Source organism: Lutra lutra, chromosome 4, assembly GCF_902655055.1.
Source record: "Lutra lutra chromosome 4, mLutLut1.2, whole genome shotgun sequence".
Taxonomy (NCBI): domain Eukaryota; kingdom Metazoa; phylum Chordata; class Mammalia; order Carnivora; family Mustelidae; genus Lutra; species Lutra lutra.
In genome coordinates, this window is record NC_062281.1 from 147,210,711 (window position 1) to 147,230,745 (window position 20,035).

General features: G+C 38.9%; 1 protein-coding gene across 6 annotated transcripts in view; it reads right to left on the bottom strand.

Moving 5' to 3' along the window:
* NFIA (nuclear factor I A) overlaps nt 1-20,035 on the bottom strand; it is a 371,542-nt gene that overhangs the window by 29,483 nt on the left and 322,024 nt on the right. For 3 of the 6 annotated variants that reach the window (XM_047728046.1, XM_047728045.1, XM_047728049.1), the window contains one exon: nt 8,042-8,133. The exons of 2 other annotated variants lie outside the window; for them this stretch is intronic. In XM_047728046.1, coding sequence (XP_047584002.1) covers nt 8,042-8,133 — 92 coding nt within the window. Of the gene's footprint in view, nt 1-8,041; nt 8,134-19,306; nt 19,444-20,035 lie in introns of those variants that run through there. One more of the 6 variants, XM_047728051.1, reaches the window with a different exon arrangement.

Here is a 20,035-nt window from a genome sequence, read left to right on the forward strand (position 1 = left end):
CTAACTCATCCTGGTGAGGCGTTGCTGACTACGCAACACCCAGGACTGAAGTTGAGAGCAAATGAAAAAAATGACCAGGCACTGCCTGTCCCTTCAGGGTCTAGTCGGGGAGGTATATGCATTTGCTGCCAGTCCTTATGACACTCTGAGACGGTTTCCTCTTGGGGAGTCTCTTCTTCCTTGGGGCACAATTGAGCTGAATAGGAGAAATGGTGTGCAGAGGAATAGATGTGCCCAATCAATCAGGCTTTGAGGGTACCTTTCGGTCAGACGCTCAATGGAAGGATCTATGGGTTATAATCTTTAGGGGAGGAGTTGTCCTAATTTGCTAGATGGTTGTTTGAGATCCAGAGTTTGTCAGGTAGGTTCTGGCCATATCTACATAGCAGCACAAGAGGATGTGCTGAAAGATTCACCTAAGACCTTGCCTAACGGGGCACATTGAAGGGAGCCAGGGCTTGGGAATCAGAAGTGGGTTTGTGTTCTGGCTCTACTGATCCCTGGCTAGGTGGTTCCAGGGAAGTCATGTCTTCTCTTCAAACCTCAGTTTTTATTAAATCTGTATAATGGGATAACAATAATAATGGTTCTGCTTACTTCAGTGGGTTGCTCTTAAGATCAAGTGAGAAAATACTTTGTAATCCAGAAACTACTATTTAAATATGAGTTTAATTATCAACTGAACAATAAAAGCTATCATTTATTGAATGTTTAGTTGGAGCCAAGCATTTACTTTCTTTATACCAGTAGAATTTAAGACTTAAAACAACCACAAGAGATGATAGAATGACTATTCTACAGTTAATAAGCCAAACCAGAAAAATTGAAACACCAAGAAAAAAGAAAAGGAAAGGAAAGGAAAGGAAAGGAAAGGAACAAATACATGTTTCTAAGTGATGGAATAAAGCTCCACCCAAGATCTGAAAAGGAAGCCCACAACCCCAGCTGCTCTGCTATCTGGTCTCTGGGCAGAGGCTAGCTGTTCTCACAGATGCCGACTAACATCATTAGTAAAGGTCCTTTTTCCCAGGCAGGATGAGAGAATGAGCTCAGTCTTATTTTACAGGCGCATGAACTAATCGGAAACTGGGGCAGGTCTTCAGAAGGACCAAACACAACATCAGTCCTATCCCACGGGACCCAATTTCTAGGCTTCTAATTCCTTGATGTAAGAGCATGAGTCAACCCTAGACCATTTTAAAGAGAAAATGGTCATTAACATTTCACTAACACTAACTAAGCATGCAGTTGCCATTTGGGAAAAAGAAATTTGAGAGACAAACTGGTTCAAATCCCAGCTACCTCTTTTGCTCGGGGTGATGTATTCTTCTGAAAGTTCAGTTTCCTCACCTGCAAAATGGGGATAATAGCACCAGCCTCAGAGGACTCGGAGTACTATAAGCAAAGCAGGCAGAGTATCAATTTGACCAATAAGACTTGCTACTATTTCCAAAGTCAGGAGGAGATGAAAATTTACCTGTCATTGTGTGGGCTTGTAACCGAAATGCTCAAATCCAATTCTAACTAGGGGGGAGGTTAATCTTTTTTTTTTTTTTTTCTTTTTTCATTTAAGGAAATCTCAGTTTGTTGCCTTTGCAATTCTCTAGCTGGTTCCCTGAACTTCTGTGGGTATCTAACTTTCTCCAGGCAGGCAGCACAGGGCAGGGTGGGGAAGAGGCAGGGGATGGCTTCTGCTCATTGGAGTGTGATCTGAGGTGAGCTTGGTGCTGAGGGTGAGGATGTTACACAAGGAGGGGGAGTTTCTTGGAAATGAGGGGTGAGAGAGCTACCAGCTGACATGACTGCAGCAGGAAAGGATTCTAATTTTATCTGCTCAGTCCCGAGGAGATAGAACCCAACAAAAATGTCACTCTTCTTAGGCTGGGCTCAATAAAACCTTATTTACCAGGTCACAGATAAATGGGAGGAAATTAAAGCTAGGAAGAAAAAAGGTAAATGACATGAGAATCAGAACCACATCATCAGACCAGAGTTAGACATGGACAGAAAATGGTTTAGCCTTTCTGTCCCTTCCATTCTTTGGAAAGTTCTTTTACCCAACTCTGTGGTCTCAAAGCCTCTTAGGCAAATCCCTTATTGTAACTGGTATCACCCCGCATTATTAATGTTGTTGTTGTCATTACTATTATTATGATTTGTTACATCAGTGTCCTCTACTAATCTCTGAACAACTTGGGAATTGTTACTCCTCATTCTGTAGGTATTGGCAATACTGTAAGAAATGATGAGTAAGCGAAGAAAGAAACTTATGAAGAGTTCCATAGATTGCCTATGCTTTGGTTTCTCAAGCTGAGCTTCAGGAATATGACACAGAATGACAACAGATTGAAATGCCTCCCATATCCGCCACCTCCCCACATTCCTATGCATCCCCACCAAAGGCAGACAATGGGGCATATGTCTCTAATTCAGCCATGCAGGGACCTCTCCAGATCAGCCGATTTTCAGCATTGTGAGAAGTGTGTGGCTTGTGCATACGTGTGTGAATTTCATGAAGCAAAGGCAGTCACACTGCTCACAAGTTGGGAGCTAAATGATTTATTAAGCAAAGGTTACAGCACCCGTGCCTTTTTGTCAACAAATCAGGCTCATGCCATGCCAAGCGATTTTTCTAATAACCGAAATGGTAATTTGGTTTTAAATAGCATTTCAGATACCACAATTCTGTTGATGCAGAACAGTGATAGATTTGGGTGGCAGGGAAGAAATGCCTATTTTTAATATTGTTTGCACTCATTTTTCATTTTAAGGAATTAGTTCTCATTGGAGTTCTGCAGGTTAAGCATTTTATTTGAACATTCTGATTAAACTAGAACCTGAATCAAAATGAGTTCTTTGCTCAGTCCTTCTGTGTGGGAATTGGTATTTCTATTTATTACCTGGTGATGAAATATTAACTTCTTTTCTCTAAATAAATGCCTCCTCTTAATGGCTCTTGTTTTCTGGGATCAGATTAAATTATGGGATGCAATTGAAATGGTCATTGGCTTTCTGCTGTTTGAGATGATAGCATGTCCTCTATTATATTATATCATTCAGTGGGTGTGCAGGGGACATTAATAGTGTCCAAAGTGAAGTACACGCTCTATGCTCCAGAGACTTCTCTATATGTTAATATCAACCATCCTGGGACAAATTTGAAAAAGAAGAGATTCGGGGTGGGGCCAGGGGATCATGTTTTCTCAAAACACACAGGTGTTCTGCAAGCTACAGGGAGGTGGTCACCCCTCCATTTCAATGGTGAGTTACCAAGTGGAGGATGCAGAGAGCTAGGAGGCAAATGATGAGAGTAGCAAAGAGAGCAGAAAAACAGGAAAAATAATTGGGCAGGAATGTTCAAGCACAGTCAAAGCTGGGGTGAAATATACAATGCAATCACAAGGCTAGCTTGGAAAGAAAGCTAGCTCAGGGCAAGGCTAAAAAGAAGGCAATTCTGTCTCAGTGAAGGGAGGAACTCTCTGGAGAAAAAAACCAGACTGGAAGGGAAGGAGGAGAAAAAAAAATGGCTTTCAATTATCCACGTTATCTTTCCCTACCAATCATTACCGATGATGAATTGGTGCAATAAAAGCCAATATTCAATTTTTCCAATTTACATGGAAAGAAGTCCGTAATATATTGTTAAAGGGAAGGAACAGCAGGTTATCCAACAGTGTATATAATATGATCTCATTTTTGCAGTACACTTGTATGTGTAGCAACAGTCTGGATGGATTTATATGGAAATGTTAACAGTAGGACTACAAGTGATTTTTATTATTTCTCCCATCTGTATTTTTCCCAATTAACATGTATCATGACTATAATAAGAAAAAGTCATTATTTTTAAACTTCCTTATGAATCATTTAGCTTCAAGCAATATAGTCTGACTACCTTCTATGGGGAGGGCATGAGAAACAGTATTTTCGGAGAAGTCAGCACACACTCACAGTGGATTTTGTTGATAAACTGTCTACTTGTCCTGTCTGTTTTACAGAATTTTATGCTCTTAAGAGGGGAAAGGGCCATTAGAGTTTATCTAATGATTACATTTTAAAAGTTGTGGTGAAATTCACATAGCATAAAATGTACCATCTTAACCATTTTTAAGTGACTTTGGAACAGCCACACTATTTTGCAACTACCACTACACCAAGCATCTCCAGAACTCTTTCCATCTTGCAAAACTGAAACTCCATACCCATGAAACAATGAGTCTCCATTCTGCCATCCCCACCCTCCATACCCCTCACCTTCTGCCCCCTCCCTACCGCCAGGCAACCACTATTTTCCTTTTCCTCTCTATGAATCTCCAGGGACCTCATGGAGTGGACTCATACAGGAGGTGTCCTTTTGTGACTGGCCTGTTTGACTTAGTATCAGATCTTCAAGGTTCACCCACATAGCATACTGCGGAATATCCCTCATTTTTAAGGCCAAATAATATGTACTATATATTGCAGTAACATGTGTAGGCCACATTTGGTTTATGCCATTTGCCTGTTAATGGAGACCTGGGCTGCTTCCACCTTCTGGTTGTTGTGAATAGTGCTGCTAAGAATACGGATGTACCAATACCTCTTCAAGACCTTGCTTTCAATTCTCCCGGGTGTAACCAAGGATTAGATTTTAATGCAGTCTCCGACTTTTTTTTTCTTCTTAAGATTATTTATTTATTTATTTGACAGATAGAGATCACAAGCAGGCAGAGAGGCAGGCAGAGAGAGACAGAGGAGGAAGCAGGCTCCCTGCCGAGCAGAGAGTTTGATGCGGGGCTCGATCCCAGGACTCTGGGATCATGACCAGAGCCAAAGGCAGAGGCTTTAATCCACTGAGCCACCCAGGCGCCCCTGCATTCTCCTATTTAAAAGCAGGGAGTAGCCCAGTAGTACTGCTGACAGCTGAGCATCATCAGTCAGGGTTTGAATACCTGCAGGGAAAGGTGTTCACCAGCTCATGGGGCTGTGCAGCACAGTGGTTAGAGAACGCACGCCTCGGAGTCAGGCGAACTGGGTACAAATTCTTGCTCCACGTCTCACTGCTTATGGTCATGGGAAAATGAACAATCTCTTTAGGTCTCAGTTTCTACATCTACAAAGTGGAGATAATTAGATCTACCCTATTGGGTATCTGAAAAGATTAGTTGGGTAATGCACTTTAGGTATTCGGTACACAGAATTGTGCTCAATGAATAGAAGCTATATATCATTAAAGAATACTTCGTAGAAAGTAAGGTCTTGTCTTGTGATATTAAAAAGTCTATGCAGTGGTTCAAATTCTATCTGCTAGAAAAAATAGAGACCATGTCTGATCTGTCTCCCAGAGGTTGATATTTAGGCATTTGAACAGATTTCCACTGGGAACTGGCCTTTTGGAGAAAGGGACACCATTTTACTTTGCATTTGTTTATGGATTTATGTGCAGGTTACTTCTTCTGCATTTGTAAAGCTCAAGTATCTGCTTGGGTGACTCTTCAATTTTTATTTCTCTAAAGGTAGAAAGCAAATGTTGTCCTCCCAATTAATACAAATTTCATGCTTTAGTAACAAAAGTATCAATATAGAATAAATGCAAGCTTGCTTAGAAAATTACTAATCTGCAGGCCATGCTTAAATTAAGTCTTAGACAATTCCTGTGGGGGAGAAAAACCTCTTCTGAACTAAGGTCTTCTCAAAAAGGAGATTATTTTTTAAGTATATGACCATTTTTATCTATAACTATATATGTCTAACACTCTAAATGGTTCCAGAAAGTAGTTTCTTTTTTTTTTTTTTTTTTTTTTGTTAAAAAAAAAAAAGAGTTAAGGGTGCCTGGGTGGCTCAGTGGTTAAAGCCTCTGCCTTCGGCTCAGGTCATGGTCCCGGGGTCCTGGGATCGAGCCTCACGTCGGGCTCTCTGCTCAGCAGGGAGCCTGCCTCCTCCTCTCTCTCTCTCTACCTGCCTCTCTGCCTGCTTGTGATCTGTCTGTCAAATAAATAAAAATCTTTAAAAAAAAAAGAGTTAATATATACACCTTAAAACTAAGATATTTTGAGCACATAATTTTTATCTCAGGATATATATGGTGTTTTTTTTTTTTAAATGACAATTCCATTAGCACAGTTTCTCCCAAGACAATTGTGGATGGCTTTGTTCAAGACAAACGTGGCAGGTGTCACTGTGATAAGAAACATTTAAGCTGTTGTCCCTATGATGCCAAATATTTAACAGAAACCAAAAAAATTCAGTTCCAGATGACAAAATTGGGTCTGAATGACATCATTCATCCAGATGCGTGGAAAATCTGGATTTTCAAGAATTGAATTTTTGTGGTCAACATCATGAAGACTCAGTTTCTGGGTTAAATAAGGCATTTGTGAAACAAAGCCATTTTGGAATAGAACACATTTTCATTATAGAGAAACAAATTGAAAGGAACATGCGGTACCATTTCAGTGTTGTGAATCACAGATTACATAAAAAAAATACGATGTAAAAGACAAACAGGACATTTCCAAGCTGCATTTTTGAGGTTCTTCACGAAGTAACCCGACCACACTGGGGCTTTGAGAAAAGCAATCATTCAACATAGAGACACTGTCCCCAGTTCTCCCTTCCCACTGAACTTGAACACATGAGCCGAAAGTACAAAATGAAATGACCGTGCCTTTGAGGTAATTATTCAACTTCAAACTCACCAGTTAAGCATTTGGAGGTATGGGAACATAAGGGATACGCTGGAACAATTTTACAGGAGGTCCTGAATAGATGTTCATCCCAGAAGCCACGGACACGCCAGTTTCAGGAGAAACAGCAGAAGTGGGAAACTCAAGAGTTAACCTTCTGCCCTCCCTTCTTTATCCCCTTCTCCTCCCAGCTGCCTCCTCCCAGGCTGTACTTTCCGTGACCCTGCTTCCCCGTAAGGAAGGTTTCAGAAGCAGCGCAGTTTCACCTGCGCTGTCGACACAGCAATAAACTAAAATCCTTTACTGAGAGAGAGCCAATGGACCCAGGAAGGCAAATCTATCCCGTTGATAAGCATCTGGTCCTACTCTTATAAACAAAGACAAGTAGTTACCAATTCGGCATCTGGAGAATACACACCCAGGCACATGCACAAAATATCTCAGAGAATTTATTTTCAAACCACATGCTAAGAACCTCACAAAGAAAATACTCTCTTTATGTTGATTATGATGGTATATGGTTACTGTCTAATTAGGAAATCAGTGAGTCGTTCCTCTCAAAACTTGAATCTAATTCCATTTTGCAAACTTCTAAACATCACCACACCCAGTACCTTTGAACTCCAAAAGTCTCTCACTGTGTCTAACAGGAGCCATTTCAAAACCTTGAAAAGAGATTTCTTCTCTTTGACCGATACTAGCACAAAACACAACTGTCTACCAAGAAACAAGCTCTAGAGGAGCAGGAGAATCACCTTTTCTCAATCGTCTACCTCAACGTATGACATTATATTCATATACATCCCCTCCCGCCCACTGCACCTTGCTCCCTCGTGGCCAGCGTACAAAGTGACAAATACCACCTACTTCTGTGCCAACACCAGCAACTTAATAGGACTCACGAACCCTTTCTTTCCCTTTCTTTCAGGTTCCTGGGGACCCAATAACAAAGACAGAAGAGGGGCTGGTTCCTCATTCCCAGGATACACTCTGATTTCATGGGCAGCCCGAGCTGACTTTTCCAGGCAGGGGTGGACTTCTGTCTGGTTGCAAGTGGAGAGACATGAATTCCCAGATGAGGAAACACACTATCTAGCCCTGGGAAACCTTTCTTGCCATAGCAAAAGCAGTTCTGGCACAGAAGCCTTCCTCCTCTACCCCCTCAATAGGAGACACAAAAATCGCAGACAGCGTTTTTCCACGATTTCTGAGGACACAGGGAAATGTGGCTGAAGGGCCGGGAAGGTTGGGGTTGGGAGGAAAAGGGACCGAACAGGGGCTGGGAAATGCAGCCTGTTGTGCCGAAAGACAAGTTACAATGCACCTGGCGAATAAAACAAGCTGCACCACATACAGAAAAGATGAGAGCGGCCCACCTGTGTCTGTTGAGGGATATTTACAAAGCTTGGATCCCGTGGTCCAACACTGACGAATCGGTTTGCGGGGGAGGTGCTGGGTGTCGAGTAGGCTGTGAAGGGAAGGGACACATGCGTTCAGGAAGCAGCACGAGATTGCACACACAAACAACACCAAAACACACAGTCTCCGAGCCTACGCAGCTGATTAACAAGGAAATGTGCAAACACTGGAGCTAGCAAAGGGATCCGGCTAGCGAGGGCATTTTAGACAGTCAAAAAAGGGAAGGGGTGTTGGGTTCTAAAGACTGTTGGAATAAAACGATGTCAAATTGGGTCTCAGATGAGTTCTTTTCTCCTTCCAGCATACAAATCAGAACATGCAGGACATTTGCAAAGTATACTTTTGGAGTAAAACATGAGCTCTGGGGCCAGAAAGAGATATCCTAGTCCTTAGAGCACAAGGGAGAAAGAAATGAGGTAGGAAGGGGAGAAGAGCAGTTCATTTTATAACCTTGCTTTTCACACTATGGCACTTCCAAAAATCCTGAGATATTCCTGCACCTCTATAGCTAAATATCAAAGAGGAGTCTTTAGAGAAGGAATTAATGGCTTCTCCAGAAAGGAGGTGGAAAACCATTGAGAACCAGCTGTCTTTATAGGCTTCGGGAAAGTATCTAGAATCTCTATGAAGCACCAGATGTGCTTAAAATATTAACACCTGTAGTCTTTCCATCCTAGAACATTCCTGTTAAGGCACAAACTATCAAGAACCCATGAAAACCAAGATACCACACTAAAATCACAGTTCAGTTTACCAGCCTTTCACAGTTCATGAAAGTTTGGTCGTTGGTTTTTATAGTTTCAGTTTTTATATTTAAATTTGAGAGTTTCACTCCAGTGAGAAAAAACCTCGGTGGCTTTGCTGTTTCATCGGCTTATACATCCAAATGTGTATTTGGTCTTTTAGTGACCTGCAATTCACCTCTTTACCACAAATTCCCAATATTTATTCATATTCCTTCTTTGTACCAGAACTTTCAGATAGACTCTTGCTTAATTTCAAATTAAACAACACTTGCAAAAGGCCCATTTTTTTTGGATTAACCTTAGACACAAGCCATCTAAAAGATGAAAAGGGTTTGCAGTTTTTAAAAACACAGATAACTAAGGGAATAATACCAAATTCCTTTGCCAGATTTCTTTGTTTTCCTTTTTGGCATCATCTGCTTGTCTTCGATTTTCTGTCTTACAGAAAACTGCTCAGACTTCTTGTTTCCCTTGTTGAGCACATCTAGAGATAAAATGTCTACCAATCTAGGCCAAGTCCTGTTGGTCAACTTTGGTAAGAGCTAAGTCATCCACACAGATCTGTGATGGTCATGTGGTGTGGCTGTGTTAAACCAGCATGAAACAGAGGATGAACATGAGGATCCTCTGACATCTATTAATAAGAAAGTTTTGTCGTAGTGTTTGTTTTAGAAGGATCTGTCTGGGAATAGTTTTATATAAAACAATGTATATATAAATGTCTATATAAAAATGCATGATGTAAGGTATGGTCTAGCTACGTGAATCTACTGATTTCCTCCCCATCCCATTCTATGTTAGACTAAGTTGAACAGATTTGAGAAATACCTCTGCACAAACACATTCTGTACGTGCCTCTTACTCACTGGTATGGGAGAAACATAAATTTTTAAAAATTCAGTAAAATACTCTTTGTTAATTGCTCTAGTCAGCCTATTGCTTTAGTTTAATATGGTTTAAGAAGTCTCCATAGAAAGTTAGGTATTGAAAATGATGGACTATAATTACCCGGTAGTGAATTTACCCGCTCCCAGGGCACAAGGAGGATGTGGGAGAGATAAGGAGGAAGCTAGTAGATGAAACCTCTCAGTGGTTAGGTGGGAAGAGTGTTCTTTCACATGGGAATAGGTAGGTATGTCGGAAGGAACAGAAAAAGGCATGAAGAGTATGCTAAGGTACTAAGTGACGAATGACAGATGCTGAAATGTGGGTCCTGGTGGAACTGTGCGCTTCAGGCTACACTAGTCATCACAGACACATAGCAGGATTTCCTATGATGTTTTTACCATACTGGGGATATCAGAAACATGCATGCTGAGTGAGCCTAGGGATCATGGCATTTTTTGTTTGTTTGTTTTCCTTCTGTGTGAAGACAGTTCTCCATCGACCATAGCAAGTTTACTAAGCCTGAGAAGATCTGTAATATGTTCTGTTCTCTATTGTTTAGCAGACTGAAATTTTGCCATTTGAAAGGTGTAGCGTACAAATCATGTAGTCACCCAAAACTGCTATGAGGCTAACATCTGGATATTTTGCCTTTCTTGGGCATGAGACAAACTTTGCCTTCTTGATTTCAAAATGTCCCAGGAGGCCTTTCATGCTTTCATAGGCTCCTGAAACTGCTTCAAAGTTTAGTCTGGTTTTTAAAACAAGGGAAACAGTATGTTAGCATTTAAAAAAGAGAGCAAGAGAAAGATAAAAGAAAAAAGGATATTAAAACTATAAAAACCTGGGAGTCTCTTGAATACCCAAGTCATCAAATGGAAGAAATGGTACCTGGGGAAATTTATTCGATAGAAATGTAGCTTCTGGGAAAATTCAAGGACACAGGGAAAACAAGGGAAGGAAGAAAGAAAGTATGACTCATCTTCCATTATGGTAGTTACAATAGGCACAGTGTTCACGTATAACAGGATGTAGTTCCAGAAATGATGTGATATTAGTTAAATTTGAATTTCCCAAAGAAAAAGTGGAATAAGGGAGTTATATTGTTGAACAAAAACCTCAACTGCAACTTTTTATTAAAACAACCACATATACCATAGCGAATCAATTATACATGCACAGTTAAGAGCTTTCAACATGAATATAAAATCAAGTAAAGGGGACAATGTGGTAATTAATTATATACAACTGTATTTACTATGCTATTATATCACATTCATATCTTTCTTAATTATAATTTTGGTGTTTTTTACAGCAGCAATAATGAAATGCCACAGGAAAAGCTTCAGGAAATCATGAAATCCAGAAAATAATTCTCTGGGAAGATTATTATAGGCATTTTTTTGAGGATTCTGGAGGGGGAGATTCAGGGGCATATGATGATTTTTCTGATAAAGGCAACAAGGAAATCATTTTGCTTATATAATCTCACTGTAAAAGTCCTCATGGCAAACACGACTATTAGAAATCAAATTATTGATTATTTGACTGCCTCTGAAGCGGAAACTTTTTCTTTCTTTTCTTTTCTTTTTTTTACCAGGCATCTTACCTACATGAGCAATACCACTCTTGACTATTTTCCTAATGTTATGGATGAACTATTAGAACTATTAGAAGCTTCCACCATTTTATTTGTACTAATCTGATATTTTTTCCTCTTTCTACTTGTATGTCTTTCCATTATCCCATGGTCTTAGTTTGGCCTTAGCTACAGTGATAACTATGAAAATCCCAGATCAGAATTTGATCCCATATCCAGAAAATCCCATTCTTCTGTGTTACCCACTTACCATATGCATGGCTAATCATAAAATCCTTTACTTAGACTATGTAAGTCCTGCCCCAGTATGGTCAGTTGGGAGATGGCTCAAGAACAGTTCTTGCTTTATAAGCAAGACTTTTAAAGGGACTCTGACGATGCTAGAATCTATCCCTAGCAGGGACTCTCGGAGGAGCATGAGGGAGTCGTCAGGGACAGTGGCAGAGATCACCCATTAAGTCTGCTCTTTACCACTATGCAGGTAGGTGTCCCCTGGGAGAACCTAGATTTTTGTTGTTGTTGTTGTTGTTTCCAGAAATACATGTAACTAACCTCCTACAAGCCAAACAGAATTTCCACTTTTGTTGTCCCCAAGGTGTCACGTTTTGTTTTGTTTCTTTTTCTTGAAAGGAAGGAATAAGGGATGTATCTGGATAAAGGAATCATGATATTTTCCTATAAATCCATTTTGAGTCTGTAATAGCCCTCACCTATAAAATCAAATCTGACCATGGTATTAACAAGGTGGTCACACTGTTTTGAGCAGAATGCTTGGAGCGTTCCTTGTTTTAGGAAAAAGATGTAACTGGAAAAAAAAGATATTAAGATATTAAAATACGTGTACCATTGTCAGGTGATGTTTCTTTAAGCTGAAAACCGTGTCATTAAAATCACCCACATCTGACTAACTAGAAAATTAAAAGTAGGCAGATTCAAGATCTAGTTCAAGTGTAGTAACCACTAAAATATATGTAATCACCAAAGGGGAAGAAAGGGAGAACATTCAGACAGATGTTTTTGTGGGGAGTGAGTATGAAGGGAGAGCTGCCTTTTGGATGACGCTCCTCTGGGACTCGCAGTGCCCTCAGGGAGGCTGAGGGGCTGGTTCCCAAGTGCAGCTCAACTGCCTGAGGAGAGCGATGACCACCCTCTACCCTGGCTAGGGGTCAGTGGCAGTGAGGCACCTTGGCAGAAAAGAAAATGTGAGAGACCTGATGACCTTTGAGGTTCTGCATTTACTTCCACACACAGGAAACCATGAAGTCCCCTGAACCCGGGCAGCCTGACCTACACGCTGACAGGAAGTTTGAAGGGAGATCTGTGCTCTGTTTCCTCAGACTCCAGATGCATGAAGAGTGAACACCCCTTTCTTCATTCCCTTGAACTCTATCGACTCTAGAGTGCATCAAAGAGAGGTATTTCCATGTATTTAATAGATTCATATTCATTCTCTCACTCCTTCTGTCTCTGTCTCTCAGGAACGCTTGCTCCGTGCCAGGCTCTGGGTTGAGCACGACGAGAGATTCAAAGGTGAGGCAAAACACATTGCCATCCTAGAAATGCTAGCATCTAATGATGGGAGATGGGTGTAGAAAAATGAAAATATGGGTGCTTAAAGGTGACATAAATAAGAATCCATGAGCTGTTAACGGACAGAAAAGGGACATCTGGCAGGAGAGCAGGAAAAGCTGCACAGAGGAAATGAGAACAGGGTGGCTTTTGCGACAGTGCTGTAAAAGATGCGCGGGCCGGCAGGTTCGGAGGGAACCGGGGTCACAAAGGAAGCAGCAGGAGCAAAGGCGCGGAGGCCGGAAGCGGAGGCATCAATCACAGAGCGCAGGGAGAAAAGACAGAACACCGCTAATTTGTTTTGTCATACAACACGGGAAGGCAAAATGTTGAGTCAGAGACCTATATGTTTGAAAACGAAGGGGAAAAAGTCTATTGAAATTATTTTTCTTTTAAGAAAAAGAATTTATAAAAAAAATATCGAATTTCCATTACAAACACCTCTAAGACAACTAAGACAACTCACGTTCTAAACCACTCCCTTCATATCTTAAATATCAACATGAACACTATAGTTTCCCCCCTCGTTTTCAGAAACTCAGGCGTACTCACATGTGGGGATTTCCCTTCTAAAAAATACCTAGTCGAAAATTCAGTTTCATTCCAAATAGACTTACTGTGATTCTACCACCTGCCCAGGAATGTGCTAGTTATTGGACAGGGGTAATCCAAGCAAGTTCAGGAATGCAGACTTGAACAGATCTCTGTGTGTTCAAGTTGCAACTTTATTAAATGTTTATCAGTGACACCTGACAGTGAAGGAAAAGTGCATAAAAAAGCATTCAGTTGCAAACTTGGAATAGTGAGATGATTAAATACCTAACTGAAATAGTTTCTAGAATCTTTTCTTAACTGCACTATCACGTTATTAAAAAAAAAAAACCAAACCAAAAAGCCCCGAGAAAACTTTCATTTCCAAAAAAAAAAAAAAAAAAAAAAAAAAAGGCAGAAACTTTCAGGAAATAGATTGGCTAATTTCTAAAGGAAACCCATTATAGTTGTTGAACTCATTTAGGAACTTGAACAGCATTATTTTCTTGCAAGGTCACAAAGAAAATGCTGGAGAATATTGTGGAGTGTTTTTCCTTCAGTGAAATTTATCAGTATCGACAAGTTATGGGGCCTGGGTTAGTGTTATTAATATCATTATATAGCCAAGGAAACAGATAGCCTTTCTTTACGCATGATCCAGTATTCAGAGATTTAGAAATTCCCACGTGACTGAACGGATATTGTCGTTGTCCTCCAGATGTTTGGAATCTTTAAGATAACCACACTGAATTTCCATTATTTTGATCACATCTGTGCAGTCAGTTACCTCATTCTGTTATCTCTGTAAATCTTTTGTCTCTACAAACAAGTTACCAACAAAAAAAGACAGCCCTCAGGGCATGAAATTAAAACCTACTTATTGCTAGTAAATTATTACAGAACAACATACCCATAAGCTTTCTTCCTGAAAAGCTAATGAATTCTAACTTTAATATATTAGCATTACTTAACATGTATGGTAGCAATTTGCATGACATGGCTAATGTGCCAGTAGTTCACAAAAATCTTGAGAAGAGGCAATGTAGCCAGATGGTTTTGCTCTGCTGGTATTTCTGTTTGTATTAAGGATGCTCACAGGGAGGTAGGGGCTCTAGCTACATCATGATTTGGGGTAAAATATACAGAAAGGAAAGTATAAGACCATTCATGGTGCACACAGAAAGAAGGGGATCAGAACAACTTATAAACTGGAGACACTCTGGCCTTATGTTACCCAGATCTGTGCCATAAGCAGGCCCTTTGGACTGTTTCCTATATTCAGGCTATTTAAACTGACTATAACATTGCTGTGAAGGATAAGAATAGAGGCTTATTTCAGTTCATTTAAATTTATTCCAAATTCTATAACTGTCATTTATTTTTATGTAAACGCTGTGTGTTGTATGATTGGTAGAACATATATATTGATCGGAAGCAACAATGTATATGGGTAGGCACAGGTGAAAGTTATATTTGATAACCACAGGGAATAAACCCATGGATTCAGCTGGGGTTTACTAAAAAAACTTAGATCAATATATTGGATTGCTCCCTTTTGAAAGGCTTCTGCGGCCTCTCAAAAGGCAGTGTAACTCTGGAAACCTACTTCTGGGAATTTATCCTTAACCAATACTTAAAGGTACAGATAAAGATTTATGCTCCAAGATGTTCATTACAGCATTACTTATAAAGAGGAACAAACCTGAGCCATCTTATAAGCTAATGCTTCATTTGTATGTTGAAATATTTTGCAGTCATTAGGCACATTTTTTTTTTAGGCACATTTTCAAATAATAATGACATCACGGACATGCTGCTAGTGTGAGATAAAATTAATAAAATCAATTTATAAAACTGTATATATATGCATAGACACATATGCACACATACATGATCAATTTTGTTTAAAATATGCATAGAAAATGACTGGAAAATAGGCACATAAAATGATTACCTCTGAAGAATGACATTATGAATGATTTTTAAATAACTTCCAGTAATTTTTAATCTTAAAAAAAACATAAACAGAACCTGAAAACCCCCAAGTCATATTTTTGTTTTTATAGCACTGCAAGGTAATCAGTAGAAAATGAATTTTAGAACCAGGAAACCCTGGATTGAATCCATTCGATTGTAATCTTACTTGAAATGTGATCTTGGCAAGCCAACTAACATCTCTGAGCTTCCATATATAAAGAGTCCACCATAATAAATATTATGTAGTTGAATATGCATAGCCCTTTAAGGCTTCATCCCTCAGTGAATGCCTATGATTTACACTCTCTACCAGAGCAGTCCAGAAAGTAATCCCTAAGAGAGGCTTAGCCAACAAGATGGGAAATTCCCCCAAATTCCATTATATGTTATATTTAAACAATTGAAGAAAAATGCCAAAGTCATCCAACCAGGGACTATTGATTGCAATATCTGATTGAGAGCATTATACTCCCAAGATATCTGCCTTCCAACACTTACAAAAAATAAAAACTTAAACCTCTCCAGCGTTAATGTTGTGATCAGGCTCATAAGTAATGTGTAAATTGGTGCAACCTTTCTGAAAAGCAATTTGGTAATGTGTATCAGAATGAATATTTTGGTTGGTACTAGTAATTCCGATTCTAGGAATCCAGCCTAATGAAATTATTTAAGCTGGGGACAAAATATATTTTCAAAAATATGCTGGAGTATATTTCACAGATTGGGGCAAAGTTAATATCCAATAGAGGAAAAGGTACAAATTATTTAAAATCACATTTCCCAATTTTTTATGAAATGGGAAAAGGTGTAAAATACTAATTAAGAAAATGGCATGCAAAATATTATATTCAGCATGGTCACAATCATCTTATATGTGTCTGTGTACATATACACATGAATATACATATCAACATGTACTAAGGGAAAAATAGGCCAAAATGTTAATAGTAATTGATTATAGGAGCACATAATTTCATTTTTTATACTCTATATTTTCCAAGTTTCCTACACTGTCATATATTACTTTTATGAAGAAAATTTTAACACTCACTGGTTATTTCTGTCATCTTGGAAAAGTAACAAATGGAGGCAAAAACAAGACTCAACTGGGTTAGGAAACCTAAATGAGTGGAATCATCTATTGTCTGTTCTTTTCTGTCCCTCCTTTATAATGTCCATCTCTTACTGTGCTCTTGTTCCTCTGCTTTTCATCCAATGCAAGGCATGCAAACATATGTTATTCTTGGAATAATGTAAAAGTTCTTTATGGAGTGTCTTGGGATTTTCAGAGGATAGGTGTATGCACAAAATCCTATCTCTAAACGCGGGATGTGTCCTGGTAGAGTACAAAGCTCAGGAGTCCAACAGACCTGAGTTTGAAGCCTGACTCAGTTTCAGTGTTCTATTTTTTAAAAGAGGGCTGACAATTCTAATTTTGTAGATGTATAATCATAATCAGATGAAATTAAAGTAATGCATATGAACATACCTATCAAAGTGCCCGAGTTTCAATAATCCCTTTTCTTTTTCCCTCGCAAATATAAACATAACAAAATTGGATTATACGCAGAGTAGTAGTACTCTGCAAAAAGCATTTGTGAAAAATTATGATTTAAGACATATGTATTCAGTGGGTTCCTAAAGCAGAAATTGGGACCAAATATTGGCTGTGGAGAATGAAAATGCTAACCTTACACTAAGCTCCATGCTGTCTGTGAGGGAAAAAAATATTACTCCTTACCAGAAAGATCACACATTTTCTGCTATAGTATCCAAAATTTGGGTTAGTATAGCTAAAATCTAGATGCATAAAAACTGCCAAGAATTTTATGGGGACCCCCTCCAACCACAAATGAATTTTGGTCACTGTACTGATTGAGGTTATATAAAGAAGAATTTTTAGATCACTAGACACATATTTTTGAAAATAATTATATTTGTTATAAAAGGAGACTTAAAACTCTGTAGTATCTTTCATTATCAGTGGATAAGGTACCAAAGGGCGATTCTATGACAGACCAGTTTCTATCTTTCAACACACAAGCAAATGTGTATGTACATCCCCCAACTCTATGGTAGTGGTTTTTTTTTTTAAAGATTTTATTTATTTATTTGACAGAGAGAGATCACAAGTAGGCAGAGAGGCAGGCAGAGAGAGAGGGGGAAGCAGGCTCCCTGCCAAGCAGAAAGCCCCATGAGGGGCTCAATCCTAGGACCCTGAGATCATGACCTGAGCCAAAGGCAGAGGCTTAACCCACTGAGCCACGCCCATTTTTTTGTTTGTGGTTTTTTTTTTTTTAAGATTTTATTTACTTATTTGACAGAGATCACAAGTAGGCAGAGAGGCGGGGGGGGGGGGGGGCAGGCTCCCCGCTGAGCAGAGAGCCCCATGCGGAGCTCAATCCCAGGACCCTGAGATCATGACCTGAGCTGAATGCAGAGGCTTACCCCACTGAGCCACCCAGGCGCCTCTATGATAGTGTTCTATACACACTCCTAGGACTCTTTTTTGCTGACTTAACATAACTCATATAGACTTGTCTCTTTATTTTTAAGGGGTACCTAATGTATATACTCTTGTTACATATTTAGGTTATTATTAATCTTTTATTATAATTGAATACTTGATAAGCATCTCTGTTTACACTTCCAACTATATTTATTACTTACATCTAAAATTTATATACATAAAGATATATAATATTCATATATATTTTGAAAAATTAAACTGTCTTCTAAGAGGTTGGACCAATTCACAGTCCTCTAACAGTGCAGAAAAGTATGTCTTCCACACACTTGCCAAGAGTATGCGAAGTATTCTCTGATTTTTGCTGATCTGGCATGTAAAAATACCCTTCTAGTCTTAATCTATATTGTTTTTATGCTACATAAATGAGACATCTTTCAAATGTTCTCTATTTCTCTTTATGACCTTTTTCTGTTTTTATTGGTCTTTATATATTAGATAATTTAACCCCATGCTACATGTGTTGACAAATATTTTTCCCACTTTCATTTTTTTTTTTTACTTTATGATGTTTTTTTTTTTCATGCATAAATTTTTGATAATCTTAGAGTAGAACTGGTCAGTCTTTCCTTTCATGGTTTCTGAGTTTGTGTGTGTGTTATTTAGAAAAATCTTCCTCAGTCCAATATTATTTTAAAAAGTTACCCTATATTTTTATGTGGTATTTAAAGCTTCACCTTTGTATGTTTCCCCCCCCCTCCAGCTGGAATTTATTTTGGTGTAAGGAGTCTTCTTTTTTTCTGGACAGTTACTCAGTTGTTCCAATAGACTTCACTGAATAATCCCTTCCCCTCCTCTAATACGAAATGCCACTCTTATCACATATTAAAATATTGCATGTATATAGGTCTCTTTCTAATTCAGAAGAGTATAAAACATTGAAATATAATGGAGACAGCAGAAGAGTGGTAGAGAAATTAAAACCAATGTGGAAAAACAAAAACAAGAACAACAAAAAATGATAGCAGTGTGGAAACAGATCAGCGTAAAATAGTTCTCAGGCACTAAGTGACATCAGACACTAACTTAAGACTGAGAAAGAACAAGAAGGGAGTTCTTTGGAATTGTTTTCCATCCTACCTGTGGAATTGGTTGCAAGGGAGGCAAACCATACAAGACTCTTAACTATAGGGGACAAACTGAGGGTTGCTGGAGGGGAGGTGGGGGGGGGTACCAGGTTGATGGGCATTAAGGAGGGTACTTGATGGAATGAGCACTGGGTGTTATATCCAGCTGATGAATCACTAAATTCTACCCTTGAAACTAATACTACACTATATGCTAACTAAATTGAATTTAAATTAAAAAAATTTAAAAATCTATGATGTTATAAAAACTCAAAGAAGTATACAGCAAAGAATGATTTTATTGTAATTTTAATGTAATTGTAATGTAATTTTAAAAATGTAAAGAAAAAGAATAATGCAATAGTTCAGACATCAGTAATGAAAAAGTGTTTTGCGAAAGGAAGCCACTAACTTCTTTCTTTTCCCATTCTCTCTTGTAGTTATCCCTGCTTCTTCTCTGAAAGAGGAAACATAGTCCTTACGTCATCTAAAAATTGTGAAAAAGTGACATATCATTCACTGGCTTGCTCTAAATCCAATTTCAACAATGTGTTACACATTTTAAGGAAAAGTGTTGGTGAAAGGGAGAGGTGTCATTATTAGGATGATAACTCGGAAAATAATTCTTTGAAGCATTCATCAACAGTCCAAGTTCTCAGGAGTCTTGGCAAATAAAGGAAATCTGCCTTTATCGATATTTCCTATTTTTTGCCTTTTTTGCTGTTTTTGTTTAATCTCCCTCCAAATCTTCTGTTCTCTTCCTTTCCCTGACAACCAGAGTTACTCTCAGCAACAGAAACCAATTCATACTAAGGTACAGATGACCCACTAACATCTTGTTCTGTATTTCTCACATAGGGTTTTCATGGCAAAAACACGGAACCTTTGGGCTAATGCGAAGCTAGCCATAGGACGCGATGGCCAAGTGTATGAACTACAGGTTCAAGGTGGCTGGGTGTGAATCATGGTGCCACTACATGTGGCTGAGAAGCCTTGGAAGTTAACTTAATTGGGTGACAAAGGTACTTACTTCATAGGATTACTGGGAA